The sequence below is a fragment of the Strix uralensis genome, chromosome 14 (genome assembly GCF_047716275.1).
Source record: "Strix uralensis isolate ZFMK-TIS-50842 chromosome 14, bStrUra1, whole genome shotgun sequence".
NCBI lineage: Eukaryota > Metazoa > Chordata > Aves > Strigiformes > Strigidae > Strix > Strix uralensis.
Window position 1 is genome coordinate 11,579,263 of NC_133985.1, and position 19,366 is coordinate 11,598,628.

Here is a 19,366-nt window from a genome sequence, read left to right on the forward strand (position 1 = left end):
CCATCTCAGCCACTGGCTGGAAGCTGAGCTGGGCAGCTGCAGAAACAGCCCGAGGCCCCAGGACACAAGGGATGCTTGCACCCCATGCAGGGACAGACAGGACAAGGCGCAGGGCTCATGCAGCCACCCTTCAACTGACGGGTCCTCGGCCCCCACAGATTATCCCTGCTGCCGTGGGGGCTGCAGTGAGACTGTTGCTGCCAGTGGCCCACAGGGACCTGCAGTAGCACAGTGGGGAGGTAGCTAGGACTCCGCAAGCCCACAGGAGCCCTGTGCCCACAGACGTCACTCATCCTAATCCTGAATACAATGGGATGCTCCCAGTCTTGAAATTCCCATTCAGTCTCCACTTGGGGACCAAAGACAGGGGACACATTTTGTCCCTTTCTCCCCAGATCTCACAATCTTCCAACCAACCTTCATGTTTCCGGAGCGTAGGGAAGCCTGAAGCAGTCCGACCCTCACCACATCCCCATGCTCAGGGTGAGCTGGCCAGTCCCATGCTGTTATGTTCCTCACCAGACCTCACAGATGGTAACAGCCCTTCTTTTGGGGGAATGTCTGGGCTCGCGAGGCAGGACCACATCAAAGACCTCCCTGTGCCTTTGGGGGCTGCTCCTCCTTCTCCTCTCGTTCCCTGCTCAGAGACCATCCTGTGCATAAAGATTTAACAGCAACCCAAAAAACGCCCAAACATGATCTCTGGATGACCTCCTCCTCCCTGTGCTGACATCTGCTGAAGCAGCAGAGCGGGGACACACGGACACCCTGCTTCTGCCCCCCAACCCCAGCCCCAGAGGCCTTTCCCCTGCTTTCCCCAGGCTCGCGGGGGCATAAACCCTTGGGCAGTAGCTGGTATTTGGGTAACAGGCCACAGAGCACTGGGGATACAGAGCCAGGAGCATGCGCTGCTGCTGTCCTGACACAGCCGCAGCCATCCCTCCGTCAGGACAACAGCAGCGCATGCTCCAGCAACTCTCCCACGGCCACCAGCAAACACCCCCAGGACCCCTGGGTCCAGATGTGAGGGGTGGCAGATGGGGGAAGAGCTCAGAGGGGAGCAGAGCCTGCCTGCCTGCAGCTCTGCCCTCCCTGCCTGCAGCTCTCTGGGCTGGGGGGAACTCCCGTGGCTTTGCTGCTTTTGCCCCCCCCCGGGACTGCAGCTTATTTTGGATGGTGACATGTGCCAGGTGAGGCTTTGCTGCTGTCCTGCTGGAAGGAGCCCTGTCCCCATCCATGATGGGATGCTCTGCAACAGGCTCCTTCACCTCAAACCACTCCTGTCCCCTGGCTGTGCCACCCTCCTCCAGCTAACAGTGACCCTCTCCCACCTTTTCCCGCAGGAGGATTTTGCTAACGCCCGCCAAGGGATTTGCAGGTATAAAGGGCTCGCTAAGTGCTAACCATGCCCAGGAGCCGGCTGGCATCCATCTTGGCAGACACCCAGCGCTGTCCCGGAGAAACCTCTGCAAAAATCACATGCTGTGCCTGCTGCCCTCCGTCCCCGGGCAGCCCCTCGCCCTGGCCATCGCCCCTTGCTGGGGGCACAGATCCCATGGGAGGGAGGCAGGGCCTGGGCAGCGAGCACAGGGGACATCCAAACAAGGAAAGGAGTCGGACGGATGGAGGAGCCGGCTGGGCTCCCTGGCTGGCTAGCCAGCCCATACTGTAAAAGGAGTGGGAACAGGGACTGCACAGCTCTGGCTCCAGCGGTTTTAAGATGGCTGTGAAGCGGAGAGGAGGAGGAGGAGGAGGAGGAGGAGGAGGAGGAGGAGGAGGAGGAGGAGGAGGAGGAGGAGGAGGACATTAACCCTCCCGGCACTGCGCTGCAGCCAGAAGCACTGCGGTGAGGATGAATGGCAGGTTTCCTGAGGCTCCTCTTAACAGCAGATGGAACGGGGTCCCCCCAACTCCCACCCAATAAAATGTAGCTGGTGATCCTTTCAGGCCTGGCAGCGCAGAGTCGGGAGATGCTGCCCTCAGACAGGTCCTGGGAAGGAGGAGGAGGAGGAGGAGGAAGAGGAGGAAGAGGCAGGCGACAGATGCTTGCGGAAGGGAGGTGACTCTCCACGGGTGCAGGACGCTCAGCAGGGCCTCAAAGACCCCTTGAACATGGACTCCCTGGGAAGGGGCCCTCCCCCTCATGCTGCCCCCAGGAAAGCACCCCACCAGGGTCTCAGCAGCACCGGAGGGGCAGGAAAGGGGCACCCATGGGTGCCACCCCTCTCAGCGTCTGCCTGTCGGCATTGCCATCCCTTGCTAGCTGCTCAGCGGGGAGCAGCAAGGCTGAGCAGTTGCTCAGCTTCCCTCCTCTTTTCCCTGTGGACATGCACGTAAATAATCACTTTTTTCCTGCTTAATGTTTTCCTTTAAAAACATCGGGCTTGGCCTTCCCTGCGCTTTTCTGTGGGATTCATCAGAGCTGCAGGAACCCAGGCGCAGTGACTGGAGGAGCAAAGGTATTGGGCACTTAACAGCAACTTCCCGTCTCCGAAATGTTTATTGGTCATTGACGTCAAGTAATTATTGAGACTTATTAATTAAGAAAGCATTTAAGAGCACTGCTTTTGTTGAGGTTTTGTCATTACAATTAGTTTATCGGCCAACAGGAGAAACATCAGCCTTTGCAGTTGCTTGGAGTGCAGCAAAGAACCTATAATTAATTTCCCTTTCCGCAGCAAGCGTTTTGCTTTGACCTACCTCAGGGACTTGCCTTTCTCCAGGTGTGCCAACCACAACAGCTCTGGAAACACCCAGCCAAAGGGGTCTCAAGAGGCCATCAGATGGGAACACCATGTCCCCTCTAGCCTGTCAGAGGCAACTATGCATCAATAGTGGCTCTTTTCGGGAAAGCATCCTGGCCAGACGCCCTGATCCCAGGGAGGAAGCTGCAGGGTTAATGGAGTTGAGATCTGTGGTTTCTCCAGGGCCACTCTGCCACGCTCCCATGCCACTCGCTGCCGTGTCCCTGGCTGTTATGGCACTCGCCTGCTTGTGCCAGCACCGGTGTCCTGCTGTGGAGCAGCTCACTGGGGGTGAGAGCTCAGGCACGCTGTCATCTGCAGCCTCATGTGACGGGTCATTCAGCACTGGACCCTGTCCCTACGCCTGCCAGCACCCCCGCAATGCTCTGCCCTGAGGGCTGGTCTCCAGACAGGTTGAAAACTGATGGGGCAGCACAGGAGATGGCTCTGTGCAGCCACCTGGGGCAGCTCAGACAATTGCTGCCTCTGGGGGCTCCCAGCTCCTCTCCTACCAAACCACAGTCCACTTGGTCAACCCCACATCCACAAGGCCAGACCCCCTCCCATGGGAGCAGCAGTACAAGCCCACCCAGAGGGAACGGCCCTTGCCCCTTCACCCCGTGCCTGCCCGTGACCAGGAGGGCCACGGCACAGGCAGGCAGCCATGCACCCCATCTCCTCCCCAAGAAACCAGCCGAGTCCCGCACGGGTGCAGACTTCAGGGCACCAGTGCTGCCTCCTTCCCTTGCCCAGGTGACCTGTGCACCACGGCTATCGTGTGGCGGCGTGTCCCACCAGACGCACTTCAAAAGAGATTTTCTTTTTATCTTCTTCCCCTCCTGGGAAAGTGGCTGGCTCCCAGGTGCTTGGCACCAAGAGGCACTGCTTTGGCAGCCCAGTGCTTTCCAAGAGTTCTCCCAAGCCCCTTGTACACCGGCAGCACCCACTGCAAGCAGCAGCAGGCAGCTGGAGGGGTGAGCTGGAGCTGGGGGGTTCCTGGAGATCAGGACAGCCCCACCAGTACCAAGCGGGAAAGGGGGCACAAGATTTGTGCTCGGAATGGTCCAGGGCATGAATTTTGGTGGGTTATTGCTTTATTTTCTGGGTCCACTGGCCCAAGGGAACACAACCCCATAGCAGGGCTGTGTCCTCACTTCTTAGCAGCCCACTCTCCTCTTGTCATCTACTCTGCTTGGCTCCATCCTTGTACCCTGGCCCCTGCAGGAAGTCAAGCCTGGAAGGCCACCACGCTGCACCAGGCTGTGCCTTTGAGATGATGTGAGCCCCGGGGAGCAGCACACCAGGACAAGGTACCTGCGCCTCTGCCCACCCTGTCCCAGCCACCCCAGCGTTCCCGCCTGCCCACTGGCTCGGCGCCCCATCGTGGGGCAGGCAAGGCAGGACAGGCAGCGGGACACGGCGCACGCCAGCAGCACCGGCACAGGGCACGCTCAGCTACACAGGTGCCCAGCACATGTGGTGGGAGGTGGCCCTGGCAAGTGTGCTGCCTCGCTGGTGCATGCACACACACGCCCCGCACACACTGACCTGCTCACGCAGACCGGAGGCCAGCAGCGGCATGGCTGCTCCAGCACCCAAGCCCCCAGCTTGATGAGCACCCAACATCCAGGCCTGGCTGGAGGGAGGGGATGGCCGGGAGGCAGGCTAACCCCACGGGACATGGTGCTGCCTCTTGGGATGGGGGCTTGAGCACTGGCCTGGGCTGGGATCCTGCCTCAGCCCAAGCACAGCCAGGCAAGCCTCAGACTGGTCCCTCCAGCAGCAATTCCTGCCCGCTCCCATCTCTGCTGGGAGATCTCCCATCTCTCTTCCCTAGGAGAGCCGGTGTGCCAGTGGGTGGGTGAGGCTGGGAGGGGTGCTGAGGAAGCAGAGCCCACACCCCCGGCATGGCAGCAGTACAGCTGCGGCCTGCGAGCGCAGAGTTCTGCAGCCCCTCCACAGAGCAGGCTGCAGGCGACTGCAGCCAAGGCACCCGCAGCCCTGTGCTCCCAGGCCGATGCTGGTGCAGCCCCTCGCAGCCCCGGTGCACACATGCACCCCCAAGTGTGGCACCAGGACGGGCCGGCAGCCCCTGCTCAGCAAGTGGGTCAGCTATATATAAACAGGCAGCCCCAGCAGCTCCGGCACCAGGCACCTTCCTGCCTTGCATCATTGCCACCCTAAAAACCATGGCCCAGAGACGGGGGCTGGCTTGTGGCAGCCGTGAAATGCTGCCACATCGCCAGAGGCACTGCTGAATCTTCTCCTTCTTAGCCATCGCCCCCAGGGCTCCCAGCCCTGCACCCTGCTCGGCCAGGGCAGCCACCAGGGATGTGGGAGGCCAGGTGGGACCGACGTCCTCCGGACGGATGCTCCCAGGAGGCCATGGCTGCAAGCTGTGTGCGTACTCCTCCAGACAGAGCAGGCCCCCAGGAAGAAGATTTCCACTTCCATTTACCAAAACCAGGTGCCCCAGCTCCCAAGCAACAAGCTCAAAACCCCTCATTAAGGCTGGGCAGACACCTCCTGGGCTTGAGGCGCACAGGCATGCCCGCTCAGCAGCGTGCATGCGTGGGTTTGGCTTGTAGAGTGATGTCGGGCAGCCCCAGTGTGGCCCATCACTGGGTAAAAACATTGCACAGGAACACTGTGCAGCCCCTGCAGTTTAGTCCCAGCACCCCCAGTTTGCTGCACCCCAAGGGCAGATGCCTTCCCCAGCGCAACCTGCCCCCCCTCAACTGCGCTGCTGTGGTTTGTAAGTCCAGTCAATCCGGTGCTGGAGCCCAGGAGAGGCACGGTTTGGGGTGCTTTGGGCTGCTGCCCCCTTCACAGCCTTGCCTGCACCACACAGGAGGAGAGGGCTGGTGTTCATCCTGCACCCCCGCAAGCAGCTGGAAAAGCCCTTTGCAGCCTGCAGGTCTCCAGTTGTCTACAGTCAAACATCACCAGCCTCTCACCCAGCCCCGAGGGTTGGTTATTAGGGAAAAACACTTTAATGAGGTAGCTCATTAAAGGCAGGAACAGATTAGCCCAGGAACCCGAGGAACTCTGTAACTGCCGAGTTCAAGAATTGGAGAAACAGGCTTTTCCCTGGCAGTGATAGGACATGCTGCCTCAAAGCGGTGGGCTGAACCCATGAATCCTCAAAGCCCTTTCAAAGCCCTGCACCTCCCAGGAGTCTGCGTGAGCTCTGAAGACAGATGATGCCAGGAAGGGAGGACCATAGCTTGAGACCTATGAAAACACCCACTGAAATACATGTGGAAAATACTCCATCCCCGATAGTCAAGTTCAGGCACTGCCTCCTCCACTGATCAAGCAAAATCCCAGCACCAGCGCAGACTTCCAGCAGGGATGCTCCAGGGAGAAAGCCTTTGGCACGACACAGCCCCGCTGGACAGGAGCGACGTGGGAGGAGAGGCAAAGGCAAGCAGAGTTCAGCATTACAGTCACCAGAGAAAAATTAACCCTGGAAAAAAAAATCATCCTCCATTTCCCACTACAGGGAAAGGTTTGCAGACCATCTCCTGCAGCCAAATGAAGCACTGGTGAGCGGTGGAAGCATGGGGTGAGTGGGGTACCCCGGGAGGTCGGGGTTACCTCAAAGCCACTTGGGCAGCAGGGAGAAGAATCAGGCCCGTGTGATGGCTGTTATGAATGAAGGTGGGAACAGCGTTGCTAAAGATAACTTTATGAACAGGTACTATTAATAGCAATACTATAGGGCGCTTTTTTGTGTGCTTTCTGCAAGGCTGTCTCTGGGATTGGTGAACGCTAATGGATTGGGCCCTGCCACAATGCCAGGGAAGCGACCGTGCGTGTGCACCACTGGAGCCCAGCAACAGACTGATGCCCTCGAGGAATAAGGACCAGCAGCAAGTGGCTGACTGAGCCGGCCACCCGCCACCGCTGCGGCAGGCCAGTGCCGGCCGGGCGCTCAGACCGAGGATCCCGCGCGGGAGCTGCTGGCGAGGCTGCCGCCATGCCGGTTTCCATGACGACTTCAGCACTTGGCCCGAGATGGAGATGACGGGATCAGCCAGGAAAGTAACTGAGCGGAGCTGGCATCCTCCGTCTGCCGTGGCCGGCGGCACAGCCCTGCCAGTCCTGCGCGGCTGGCTGGCACAGGGCGAAGCCCCGGGAGCCTCTGGGCATCTGGGTCCCCCTCGCCTTACAGGGCGTGCGCTGGCTGCCCGTTGTCCCCATGAAGTGGAGCCTGCCTGTCCCATCGGTCCCTCCCTGACTCCTCCATGGAAGCACAGTCCAGGTGCCGACCCCTAGCCCCATGCTAGCCAGGCGCACACCCAGCGCCAGAGCACCCAGCCAGGTTTGTGCCCTTGGGTCTCACCCCAGTGCTGCATTTTCACTACTGGTGGGGCTGTCTCCCCAGCAGCACCACTTCTGAGCACACACATCCCTTCGCACCCCAGATTGTGATGCCGGGGCCAGCCGGCACAGCGGGCAGCCTGGCAGGGTGGTACCCAGCTCCCCTCTGCATCTCAAGGAGATGTTGCAGCCTGGGGCCGAGCTGGCACCAAAGCCAGCCAAGCCCGGCAGTACCAGCCTGCACCGGGACAGCCCTGATCCTCCCTGGCCCTTGGGCCCCATGGAGGCTTTCCCTGGCTGCCAGGTAATCTAAGATCAAGTGCTCCAGCAGACGTGCTCAGTCAGATGCCCAGGCACACCAGGGAGCAGTGGGGAACCGAACACCTGCAGCGTATGACTCCCCAGCTGGCATAGTCCCCCCAGCCCCAAAAGCCACCTGTGCCCAGCCCAGAAGCACTCCCCAGGGACCATGTCCCTTGCCAAGCCACCGCGCGTGGCTGCTGCTTTCCCAGGCTGCTGGCGGGAGCACACAGCACTGGGGCAGTGCGGCGGGTGGCTGGGACCCTCAGCACACCCCTGGCCCGCGCGCAGGATCCTGCCGCTCGCCCTTCTATTCCAGCAGTGCAATTAGCCTTGCTGACCCCTGAAATCCTCTGCCTCTCTAAGCAGCCATGCATTAAATCCCGGATCCAAGAGTGGAAATAGACTTCGTAAAAGGCTTATGGCCCTATTTATTACATTTTACGCATGACGGAGTCTGACAGCACGGCAACGGTGCTGCGGTTGGTGCTGGCTCTGCCTCCACGCTGAGGCAGAGGGACAGACGGACAGGCAGGGTCTGGAGCGGGCAGCAGAGCCTCGGCGGGTGTCTCCTCCTGGCCAGGCCTGGGTTGCCAGCTGAGTGCTCTCTCAGACGCAGGCAGGCAGGGATATCGATCTAGATGAAAGCTAACACCGCTCTCGGGGCTGGGTAACTGTATCTGCCGCACATTTGTATTCCTTAGAGCAGGGCGGGAGGGCTGCAGCCATCTGCCGGAGCGGCTCGGGGATCCTGGGGACACTGCGAGCCCTCCAGCCAGATCTCCACCGTGCTGCCTCCTCCCATTTCAATGCACAGCCTTTACCTTCTCTATTTCACCTCCACCTTGCTAGGGCCAAACAACACAGACCTGAGGAGGGCATCACCAAAATGGCAGGGTCCTTCCTTCAGACCCAGGCCACCTCCGCCCAGGAGGGACTGGTGGGGCTGCCACGGGCAGCGCCAAACCTGTCTGGTCCCTGCCCGTGTGGTGGGAGCCGAGGGGACATCGCGCGGGGGTTTGCAAGGTTGTACAAGGGCGCTGTGTGAAGCCAGCGTGCATGTGTTCACCGACACCTCCCTGGGGGTCCCACTGTTCAGCCTGGTGGCGTGGCAGGGTTGGCAGAGGACCCCGCATGCCGGGGTGAGTGCTGGCAGGAGGTTGCACAGCTCCACACTGGGCAGAGGGCACGGTGAGGGGCAGGGATGGGCAGCAGGGAGATGTGGAGGTGTGCAGGGGGACAGAGCCACCATGTGCAAAGGAAGAACAAGAAAAGCACAGAGATGAAGGCTCAGATAGCTGAGGGACACTCCACTTTCCTGCAGAAAACATAAGGCAGCTCCTGTGCACCTCCATCAGGGCCTGAATCACAAGACAGATCAGGGAGCCCCTGCAGCACTGCTGGGCCAGGGAGCCAGGCTCTCGCTGTCAGTGCTGCAAAGCAGGGAGGAGCAGAGGGGGCACCCTTGTGTGCCCCCTCTGTGTACTTATAAATAGCCAGCTGCAGAGACTCAAGCAGCATGTGTCCCATGCCCCAAGTCCCTGGGACACCAGCACACATGGACACAAATGGCTGCTCCCCGCTTCCTTGGAAGGGACCCTTGGCACCCTCATCACAGGGCAGCCAGAGGCGTCGAGAGACAAAAACAAGGGCCACCCTGTGCACCTCCAACAAACCCTGTTTCCACCAATACTTGGTGCAACATGCAAGCTTTGCTGATCCCAGGTGGTACAAGAGAGCCCCACTATGCCACGTGGGCAAGCTAGTGACGCGGTCAGAGCACTCAGGCAAACCCATCTCTTGCGCTCACTCCAAAGGCAATGAGGGGTCGTGAGTGTATGAAGAAGCAGAAGCGGGTCCATGGGATGTGCACAGTGCTCGGATCCTGCTGCCGCCTGTGTCTCGGCCAAGAGTACGGGCCCTGGTGCCCGCAAGGGTGGGGAGCACACGTCCCTGGCAAGGGCAATGGCGCCTGTGGGGCGTCCCTCAGCTCCGCATTTCAAAGGGTCTGTCCCGCATCTTTCACTAAAGGAGCTCAAAGGACTTTGATGCCTGCGGTGCCCCACACACCTAAGGGCAGGAGGACCTTTGCCCTTCTCTGCCTTTCTGCCCAGCCCCACGTTGCAGTGGTGACTCTGCTCCAGCAGCCCTGAGTGACCACCCCGAGGTGCCACAGCCCCACAGGCCCATTGGCAGTGCAGGATGTGGAGGTTCTGCTCCATAGCTCAGCTCTGCTTCTGTGCTTTGGATCACGGTTCTTTCCTCCAAGGGGAGGTGATGGCACGTTAGCAAACATCATGTTTGGGCATAGATGGGCTCTGGCCTCAAAAGGCATTGAGACATTTAGAAAAAACCCTGCAGTCCACATCTCTGCGGGTTCTTGCTTCCCTGCCAGCCTGCGCAGCCTGGTTACTGCCATGAGCTCCCTGCTGCCCCAGGACACCCCGCTAACGGCAGGGGAACAACCTGCCCAGGCCTGATTGAACAAGGTTTAAACTCCCCCTTACAGACGTCCATAAAGGTCCCATACCCACCAGGGCACTCGCAGGCTAATGTCCCCTCCAGAGCAGCTGCTATATTTAGGTATCTAAATGAGACAGAGTGGCTCTTTCCAAAAAAGAGTTAGTTTGGGTTACATAAATACAGAGAGAAACTTGAAAGCTGTGTTTTCAGATCCTTGCACTGCCATAAGCGAGCAGCAGAGATGGGGACAGTCTCCTCCCGATAATCTCCCTTTCATTTCTTTTCGACTCAGCTGGATGTGTGGATGGGTTTCCAGTTGCCCTGGGCAGCCGGGCAGCAGGCAGGCAGCGCAGGCTGAGACAAGGAAGTCTGGGCAAGCAGACCCTCGTGGGCAGCCCCTGGTCACCGCAGGGAGGCAGGGGCCCAGGGGCTGCTGGTTCACCGCATCCCGGATGCACTAACACAGGAATGGAGAAGCCATCACCGCGTGCAGGCCAGGCAGCATGACCGAAAGCATGAGCAGGAGGAGTCAACAGAAGTAAATAAATGGAGCAGCCCCAGCCCTCCCCATCTGTGCCTGTCCCAACAGTCCCCTCGCAACAGCCCTCCCCGCTCAACTGCCGACTTCCTTCCTCCTGCATCCACTGCCACATCCCGAAGCCTCTGGTCCCATGAGGAGAGGAGACACACGTGCACGAGGGTGTCCTGCACACCCACCGCTGCTCACCCCGCACCCTGGGGCTGCAGGGCAGGGGCTGTCCCTGCTCCCCAGCTCAGCTGCCAGCAGGAGCTGCTGGGGAGGGCTGGTGCTGGTCATCAGCAAAGCAGCGTCCCCGCCAGAGCTGGGTGACAACATGCACCACAGGGGTTTCTGGGGACATGTACCGCGTGCTTTCATTTTCAAAATATATATAAATAGACATACTTATTCCTTCCTAAAAGGACATGGCCACAAGAGAAAAAAAGGCAGTTCAAATACCATCCAACCTTTCAGCCTGAGAAAACCACACAGTTCTCACAGGCGTGAGTTCTGTTACCTGGGAAATGGGTTTTAGCACCCAAAACCCATATGCGCCAGTCTCCTGGTGGGGCCCACACAGAGACAGAAACTTCCTTTTTAAGAAAAACATTTGCAATTTTTTCTTTTCATTATTAGCACGGTTGGGTCGTGACTATCTGTGTGCAAGCTTGCTCGCAAGGAGAAAACGATGCTGGTTGGTTTAAATCTCCAGCTATGCAGAGCTCTGGGGTTTATGCTGTTCAAGGGAAGGTTTAAAAATCCTCCCATCATTAAGATGCTGGAAGGTGGCTCTGAGCCGCACACACCTCGCACAGGCAGGTCTGCAGGCCCCAGTGCAGAGAGGGAAAGGAAAGAAACTAAGCAGCCGCAGTTTAAAGGGAGCCAACAGGAATGCAAAGTTTAATTAGCTGGAAGCCAAGGGCCGTGGAAGTTGCAAACATTTGCACCGAGGCCGTGCAAGTCCCAGGAAATCAGGAAAGAAGGACTTGAGCTGGAACAAAGTTCATCCCCGCCGTGCTGGGTGCCAGGGGAGCAACCTCTGTGCGGCAGGAAAGGGCACCACTGGCTCGCCTGGCACAAGCCGCTGCGCAGCCACCGGCGTCCTGCCCTGCCCTCCATCAGTGCTGCCTGTGAGCAGGCAGAGCCCCGATCCTCCAGCACACAGGCAGGGGCTCTCCCCACTGCCCTGAGAGCACGCACTCTGTCTGGGCAACATGTGAGGAGCCAAAGGGCTGTGGCCGCCCCAGCCCACCGGCGTCGGCAGATGATCACAGAGGGGCTGGCCTCGGAGGGGAAAGGGACCCCAGAGCCTGCCCCAGCTTTGGCCCTCAAGGGGAGCCGTGTAAGTGCGATGTTTTACACCTCCAGCTCCTTGCTGTGTTAACCCAGCACGTGTCCAACCATCACCCTGGATGCAACCAGCGCTGCTCTTCCCTCTAAGCCAGCCTGGCTGCTGCGGGGCTGGCTGGAGCTCAGCCCCATCAGCCTTGTGCACATGCAAAGGGTTGCAGCAGTGTCCCACTGGGATATTTCCTGAAACACCCCACAGCTACATTCACACTTTCTTCATTAAAAAAAATAATGTAACTCGCTCCTACCTAGGCACTTTGGCTAAAAACGAAACAAGAAAAGGCTCAGCAAGAAGGCTGCCGAGGCTGGGGGACAGGGACCACGCTGGTGGCTCCCAGCAGCTCTGCTGCACCCCAGCTCTGTGCACCGACAGCTGGGGCTGCTCCGGCCACGGGTCCCCTCGTGGCAGGACAGTCAGGTCCCAGCTGTCACTTGCAGGCGGCAAAACCTGCGGTCCCCCCTCATCCGGGCAGGAGGGAGGAGAAGAATCATGATCAGAGGCAGCTGGGCTTCCTTCCGTCTGCAGGCACAGCCGGCCGCCCCAGCACGCTGCGCCGGCTGCAGCACAGCCCCAGCTCAGCCCCCGGCCTGCGCCGGGATGCCCTGCCCTCTCCCCTCCATCTCCCCCCGCCACAGGATTTCCTTGCTCTTGATGTGCACGAAAATTAGGAAATGAGGGTTCCTCGGGGACTAGGTGGGGAAGGCAGCTTTTGGCGGGGGGAAAGGATGACACCTCCCACACCCCTTGCCCGCTGCCCCATGTGCCGGGGTTGAACAGGGTCTGGCAGCCTCCCCAAACAAAGGCCGGGGAAGCAGAAGCGACAGCAGTGATGAACTTGCTGCAAACTGAAACAGGAACTGAGGAGCCTGACCAGTGGCGCTGGCTCAGCAGAAGGGGCTGTTTCGGCCAGCATGCTCCAGGCCGCTGCAGGCAGCGACCACAGGGCGCAGAAGCAGCTCAGAGGAAGAATTTAGAAAATGCATCTCAGTAAAGATACGCTGCTCTGCAACGGTAGTCTGGAGCTGCAAGAGCTTGAGGCGCTCGTTATATCCTCTGGCACCTCAGCACAAAAACATCCATATAAAGCATGTACCGCTCAGTGCCAGGGGAGGGGAGAAGTGTCACATCAGCCCTCCCCCACGCACCAGGGTCTCTCCCGCTTCAGCCCCCATCACATCGTCTCCCCCTCGCCAAGGGCAGAGGCCTCCTGCTCCCAGCCACAAGGGCAAACGCTGCCTGGGTGGGCAGGGTGCCACAGGAAAGGTGGGTACACACAGACAGATAAAAAAAGTTTCTGTAATCCTTTAGCAGGACCCTCATTGTGCTCCCCTGATGAGCTCCCAGTACAGGGGGCCATGGGGAGGCAGCTGGCGCCCAGTGCCTGCCGGCTTTGCCTCGGGACAGCAGGGATGCAAGATAAGCAAAGTATTTTCCCTAAGCCCCACATTGCTGCCGGGGAGCCAGCAGTGATCAAAGGTTAGTCTGGCTACTGGATGGGGCCATCCCAAAGAGCCCCCAGGGCTGCCACAGTCTCTACACCCCCACCAGCAGATACCAGATTTGCCACATGGGGAACCCCTACCCGGGGGGTTTCCAACTCTTACAGGGTCAAAGGAGATTTCCAGCTTTTATTTTTTCCTGTCTTAATTCTGAAGTGAACTGGTTTAATGTAGCAATTTGAAGCAGCTCAACCCTGGCTGTTGCCTCTGCCTGGGGAGCTGCAGTGAGACGGAGCAGGGTAAGGACAGGGCTGATGAGACCCTGAGTGCAGCCAGAGCTGTGCAAAGTCCTTTGGCCTTTCTTGGAAGCTCCCATTATAAAAAAACAATAAATAAATAATAATTTGTGAGCCAGAGCTCAGGAAAAGTGCTGAAGAGCAGAACAGCCAAGTGATAAGGGAAGGGAAACACATTGGCTGGACCATCACCCGGTGCCTATAGCACGGTTGCCCCTGGAAGTAGGTCATTACCTCACCTGACCACCCACCCCATTAACTTCAACCTTTAGTCTCTGGCTCATTACTACAAGCAAGAGGCAGCTTAAAACATCCTCTTCCAGGCGCTCGCAACAGGGTGGTTTGCTGGGCAGCAGGCAGGTGGTGGGAAACTGCCCTTCCCGACGTGGCATGCAGGCAGCAGAGCTGGCTGCCCACTCTTGGGCTGCAGGCAAGGGGCTGCCCCGGCCCGTGCCCCCCAGGGAGGAGGAGTGCCGCGTGGCCAGGACGGTGGCGGCTGGCCCAGCACGGCTATGCTGGCAGCAGCAGCTCCAGCGCGTACAAAGTTCCCCCTCTGCTAAATCACTTCAGGCTGCCAAGCAGTCACGAGAAATATAAGCCCGCGCGGGGTTGCCATGGAGCGGGGCTCAGCCGCGGGAGCCTGAAGCCGATTCCTCCAGCAAACGCGTTTGCCGACCAAGGCCCTGCCGGCACCTCGTCTCCCCAGCTCCTCTCACCCCGGCTCCTCGGTGGCAGCGAGTGAGCACAACGTGCGTTGTCCCGGCAGAGCCTTATCTCTGTGGACAGCCCTCCCTTCCCCAGTAGAGCCAGGGCCCCCTCCGCGCTGGAGAGCCTGACGGGTGCTCGAGCTCAGAGCACGCTGCAGGGATGGTGCCCCTCGCCCCGGTGACGCCATCTTCCCAAGGCCATGGGCAGAGGCAGAGGAAGCGGCGGCTTTGGTGGCGCTTGCCCCGCAGGCACTGGGTAGCAAAGGCACAGACTGTCCCTGCACAACACCTCTGCCCCAGCCAAATGGGTGATGTCCCCAGGCTCCGTGGATGCTGGCACAGGCCGGCCAGGGGAAAGCGTGCCCTTTGACAGCATTCTGCCCTCCAGCCGTGCAGACACGGGGCTCTCACGCTCTGTCACGAGACAGCCCCCAGCCTCACCAAACGGGATTTCAGAGCCTGGTGGGCTCCTGCACCTCGGGAGCGGGAGGCGGCAGTGGCTGGCAGCACACTAAACCGTCTGCCAGGAGCCAGCCCGCGGCATCCCTGTCCCCAGCCCCACACTAGGGACCATGGAACCCATTCCTCAAAGCCAGGAAGGGGTTTGGGGCAGGAAGGGCATCCCCCGGGCATTTTTCATTGGACAACTGACAGCGCTGAAGTGCAGGAGCAAGTGGAGTTTCTAGCTACAAAGAGGCTTTTGACATTGGAAAGGTTAATGTGAGAGAGAGATCCGTCTCCCTCACAAAGCTCCCTTTGCTGGAGGCACTAGGTTGAGACCTTAATTATTCACCTGTTGGAGAGGTGCCTTTCCATTACGGCATGAGACCAGGGCAGGGATGTGCAGGCAGGAGGGAGGAAAGCCCACAGCGTGGGGCAGCCCTGGGGCCCTGCCAGTGTGGGGAGCACCAGGGGATCCGGTCAAAATCAGGGGGAGAAGGCAGGTGGGTGCGCGGGGAGGCTCTCCAAGGGGCCAGATCTCAGGCCAGCCCTCCTTTCCCCCACTGCTGCTCCCTCCCGCTGCTGCCAGCGGCTGCTCTCTCCCGGCTCCGAGCGGCAGGCTCAGCAGCACGCCGCACTTGCCATCTCCCGCAGCCACTGCTGCGGCGCGGGCGGCTGCCGGCATCCCCAGCAACAGCCGCCCCCCGCTTTGCAAACGTACCGGCGTGGCCTCTGCTAACTGCCACCGTCGGTAAAAGCCACCACACCACAGCCACCTTGCAGTGTTTTCCTGGGAGAGTGAGGGGGGTCTCCAGCCCCAGCGATGCAGCGGCCCTTTGCCCCAAGCTGCAGCAATGCAGCCAAGCTGGAGATACACTTTGCACAGGCCCTTGGGCTGTCTCAGTCATCCAGGCACCCCCCCTCAAAAATCTGTGAGGGAAAAGCTGCAGAGAAAGCAGAGTATTGGTCTGCTCGGTGAGGACTGTCAGAAATTAGGGATGCGTCCCCACTTCATTAGTAGCAGTACAATCTACCCGATGGACTGCTTTTCCACCGAGGGCTTCACTGTGCCTCCTGCACTCATCAATGGATTAAGCTGTTAGCAGGAGGCTGAGAAGTTAAAGAGGGAATATTGTATTTCAGTTCATGTGATCTTTAAGCATCTCTCCAAGAAGCAGCCTGGTTTTTTGGTTTTTTTCCCCCTGCTGCACTTTGTTTGGGGTTTTTAAACAAATCGAAGCCGTAAGAGTCACACTGCTCCTTCCTCTCGCAGGGATGCTGAGAATCGCCGGCTGCTCCGCGGTGCTATCGGCAGAGCTGCCTGGCTGGCACTTTCCAGTGCCTGGTGCCAGCAGACGAACCAGCTACAACCAGCTTCATACCTCTGAGCAGCAAAGAGTTGCACAAAATGGATTAGCGGGCCCAGAAATGGTATGTTTAGAGCCACAGCAAAACAAAATCACTTTTTGTGTTGTTAAAAAGGGAAAAGGAGGTGGCAGGAGAAAGGCAGAGACCAAGTGAAAAACCCTGATTTTCTTTCTGTAGCAATGCAGGTACCACGTGAATCATCGCTGTCCTCGATATGTAAATAGAGGTTAGCAGGCATCCTCAGCACAAGCCTATATAGTTAGGGGACTGATGCAAATATCCATGTCAAACCTTCACCATTGCGTTTCCCAGAGAGCCCTCCTGAGGATTCCTTCCCTGGAGAGGATCACCGGGCACCTGCACGCACCCAACTGCACCCTTCTCAAAACCTACTGCGAAAGCAAGGACTGGGGAGGAGCACAGGGGAGAGAGGAGGAGAGTCAGAGTTCCTCAAGATTTCCACGAAGGAAATGGCTAATATTCATGATCTCATGGCCTCCTGACATTGTAGCCTCTCAGGATAATCTGATCTTGTGCTGGAACACTGGGGACTTTGTGGAAGCAGCTTTCGGGCTTCATTGAGAAGTCAGTATCCCAGTTGTAAGCAGAGGCTCGTACAGTAGTACTGGGGCGAGCCGTCAGCAGCCAGCCCGCGCCCGCGCCACGTTACAGAGCGGGCATGTGACAGCAGCCAGGGCTGGAGCCTGCCCTGCAGTTTCATCACAGGTTAAGGTACAAGCACAACACACTCTTACTACTTCAGGCGTTTCTTAAGCAAATGCATGCAAATCATAGCTGGGGGGGGCTCTTTTTTTTTTTGGCCTATTTTTCTTTTCTTTTTACCCCAGCCTTTAACCCCCCTACGCACGTGGGGACAGAGAGGAAATGCAATTAGCAAAAGCAGGCGCCGGGTGGGAGAACAAACGCAGGCTGCACAGCGCTGCCGAGGGAACCTGCAGACGGCTGCCAAGATCCCTTTGCTGCTCTTCACATTACACACCCCGCAGACATCAGACTAGCACTAACTCTGTGTGTGTACTGCTCCCTCCAATATAGTTCAGGTATGGGAGAAGGAGAGAAAAAGAGGGGACAGGCACAGCAAAGCGTATTTTAGGAGATGCCATAAAAACAGTCTTATTTCATCACAGGCCATTTCACAGTCCCAAATTTTGCAGGGGATGTTCACAACATGGTGGTTTTGCACCAGAGAAGGATGACAATTCGCAGGAATTTTTGTTCCCCTTAGCAGTCCCTTTTTGGAATAAGATTCCTAAATTGGCACATCAAATACTGACCAAAAGGCAAAAAAGAAACAAGCCTTCAGATGCGTGCTGCAATCACACAAAGCTTTTCATTTCATGTCAAGCACGTGGAGAACAGGCAGGTTATTGCAGGGAATTGGAGCCAGGAACTTTCACCTGCCCAGGGAGCAATGGGGCTGGTGGGAGCTGCAGCCTTTCTGCCATACTTCCTAGGGATGGCATCCCACACAACCAGCCTCCTCTTCTCTAGCTGACGGTTCCCCCAGCAATAATAAATCCGTCCAAATCAGAAAACACAAACCGCTTACAAAATCTTCTCGGCCCACTTCTCACCCTTCCTGACCCTTCTGCTGGAATCAACCTGTCAGCAGCTCTTCGTTAACAGCCAGAGCTGCCGCCTGCCCCCTGCGCTGCCCCCAGCACGCTGCCCAGGTCCCATGCCACGCCGGAGCGCTCTGGAGCTGGTGTGTGCCAGGAGAGGCACCGGGGCTACAGCAATCTAGCTGGTGGCAAGACCTGCCTGGTTCTGTCTGGCACATGCACCAGGGGCAAATCTGATTTACCAAGTCTTGAGACCTTATTTGTTTTGAACCCAAACAGCAGGATTAGTCCCCGTCCTGTTCCCCCCACACATACTCCTGCTGTTTGCAATCCCGGAGCTAAACTGGTGAGAGAGCAAGGGTTGGGATGAATGTGCTAGCTTCACAATCGAAGCTATTTTGTAATCTATGGTTATGAAAGTGAAGGGCTGGAGGGATGATATATAACTACAAAAAACTCTTCCCACTTGCACCAGCCTCATCAATCCGACTGCGAAATGCGCGGTTGTGCTCCACATCAGTCACGGCTCTTGCCACTGCCCGGCTTATTGTATAGCGCCTCTCTTCCACCCCCCAAAATGGAAAAGCATGCAAGCCCTATAGCCAGCACGGCTCGCTCTCGTGACCGTGCGGGAGCTGCCAAGGAGCCTTAATCTGATTTTAATACCCAGCTCCGTCCAAAAGGGAGCCCGCCCATCCAGATTTTGGAGCCGCTGACTCGCAGCACCGAGACCCCTCTCCCCGCCAACCCCCCCTTCCCCAAACCTCCATCCCCCAAGATCCCAGCCCGTATGCGTGTAACTGACGCTCGGCATGACTCATCCCACCGCCCGGCTCTTATCAGCCCCCACCGCGCAGCCCCCTGCGGAGCCCCCCCCGCCGCCCTGCACCGCGCCGGCCCCCTCCCCATCTTTGCAGCGGGGGGGGCTGTTGCAAAGCGGGGTGTGTGCGCCAAAATCGATCAACCCACCAACTTCTTCCCCCCCCCACTCCAATTCTCTGCAGAAGCTGGGGGGGGGGGGGGGGGGGGGGGGGCGGGGGGGGCGGGAGTCCACGTGCGAGTGGTGCTGAAAGCGCCGGCGGGGCTGCGGGGTTGCTGCCGCGCCGGGGCCGCCCCGAAGCCACGGGGAGGGGCGCGCAGAGAGCCGCGGCGGCGGCAGGCTTCCGCGCGTCCCCCCGCTCCGTATCTCCCCCTCCGCACATCCGTGCAGCAAACGGGACCCCCGCAGATCCTCCGGGCCCCGGGGGGAAGCGCCGGTCCCCGCACCCTCCCGGAGGCGGGGTGAGCGAACCGGCTCTTCCCCCATGTGCCCCGGGAAGGAGCTGGGGGGGGTCTGCCGGCTTCGCCCCCCCTCCCCGCCAGTTGCACCGCGCTGGGGAGCCGGACAGCAGAGCCCCTCCACCGCCCTCCCTACCTGGCTGTCAGCGAGGTAACTGAAGACGAAGGAGGAAAGATCCTCGTCGAGCAGAGAGCTGCAATCCGGCCCCGGCTCCGCCATCTTCCACCTCCGGCTGGGGCTGAGGCGGCACCGAGCATGCAGCAGGCGCGGCGGCGGCGGCGGCGGCGGGGAGCCGGGCGGCCGGCGGGGCGGAGCCGCCCGCAGCCCCCGCCCGCCGGCTGCGGGAGCCGGGGAGGGCGGCGGAGCGGGGGGGTGGGAGGGAGCAGGGCAGGGGGGACACCCGCGGGTGCGGAGTGCCCCGGGGGGCTTGCAGCCACGCGCGGGGCACAAGCATCTTCCCGCGGGACGCGTGCCCACTCGGGGTACCCGCTTCAAGCACCGCTGGGCACACCTTAAAAGTGACAGCCCTTAAAAGTGGGGGCACCCGGG

The 19,366-nt window shown here is 59.3% G+C and overlaps 1 protein-coding gene across 2 annotated transcripts in view; it reads right to left on the minus strand.

Moving 5' to 3' along the window:
- Positions 1 to 19,061, minus strand: part of PPARGC1B (PPARG coactivator 1 beta) — a 58,039-nt gene extending 38,978 nt beyond the window's left edge. For both annotated transcript variants that reach the window (XR_012630877.1, XM_074884034.1), the window contains exon 1: positions 18,953 to 19,061. Coding sequence is in view for 1 of the 2 variants with exons in the window: in XM_074884034.1 (XP_074740135.1) it covers positions 18,953 to 19,036 (84 nt within the window). In the remaining variant the exon portion in view is untranslated. The remainder of the gene's footprint in view (positions 1 to 18,952) is intronic.
- Between the last annotated feature and the right edge of the window lie 305 nt (positions 19,062 to 19,366).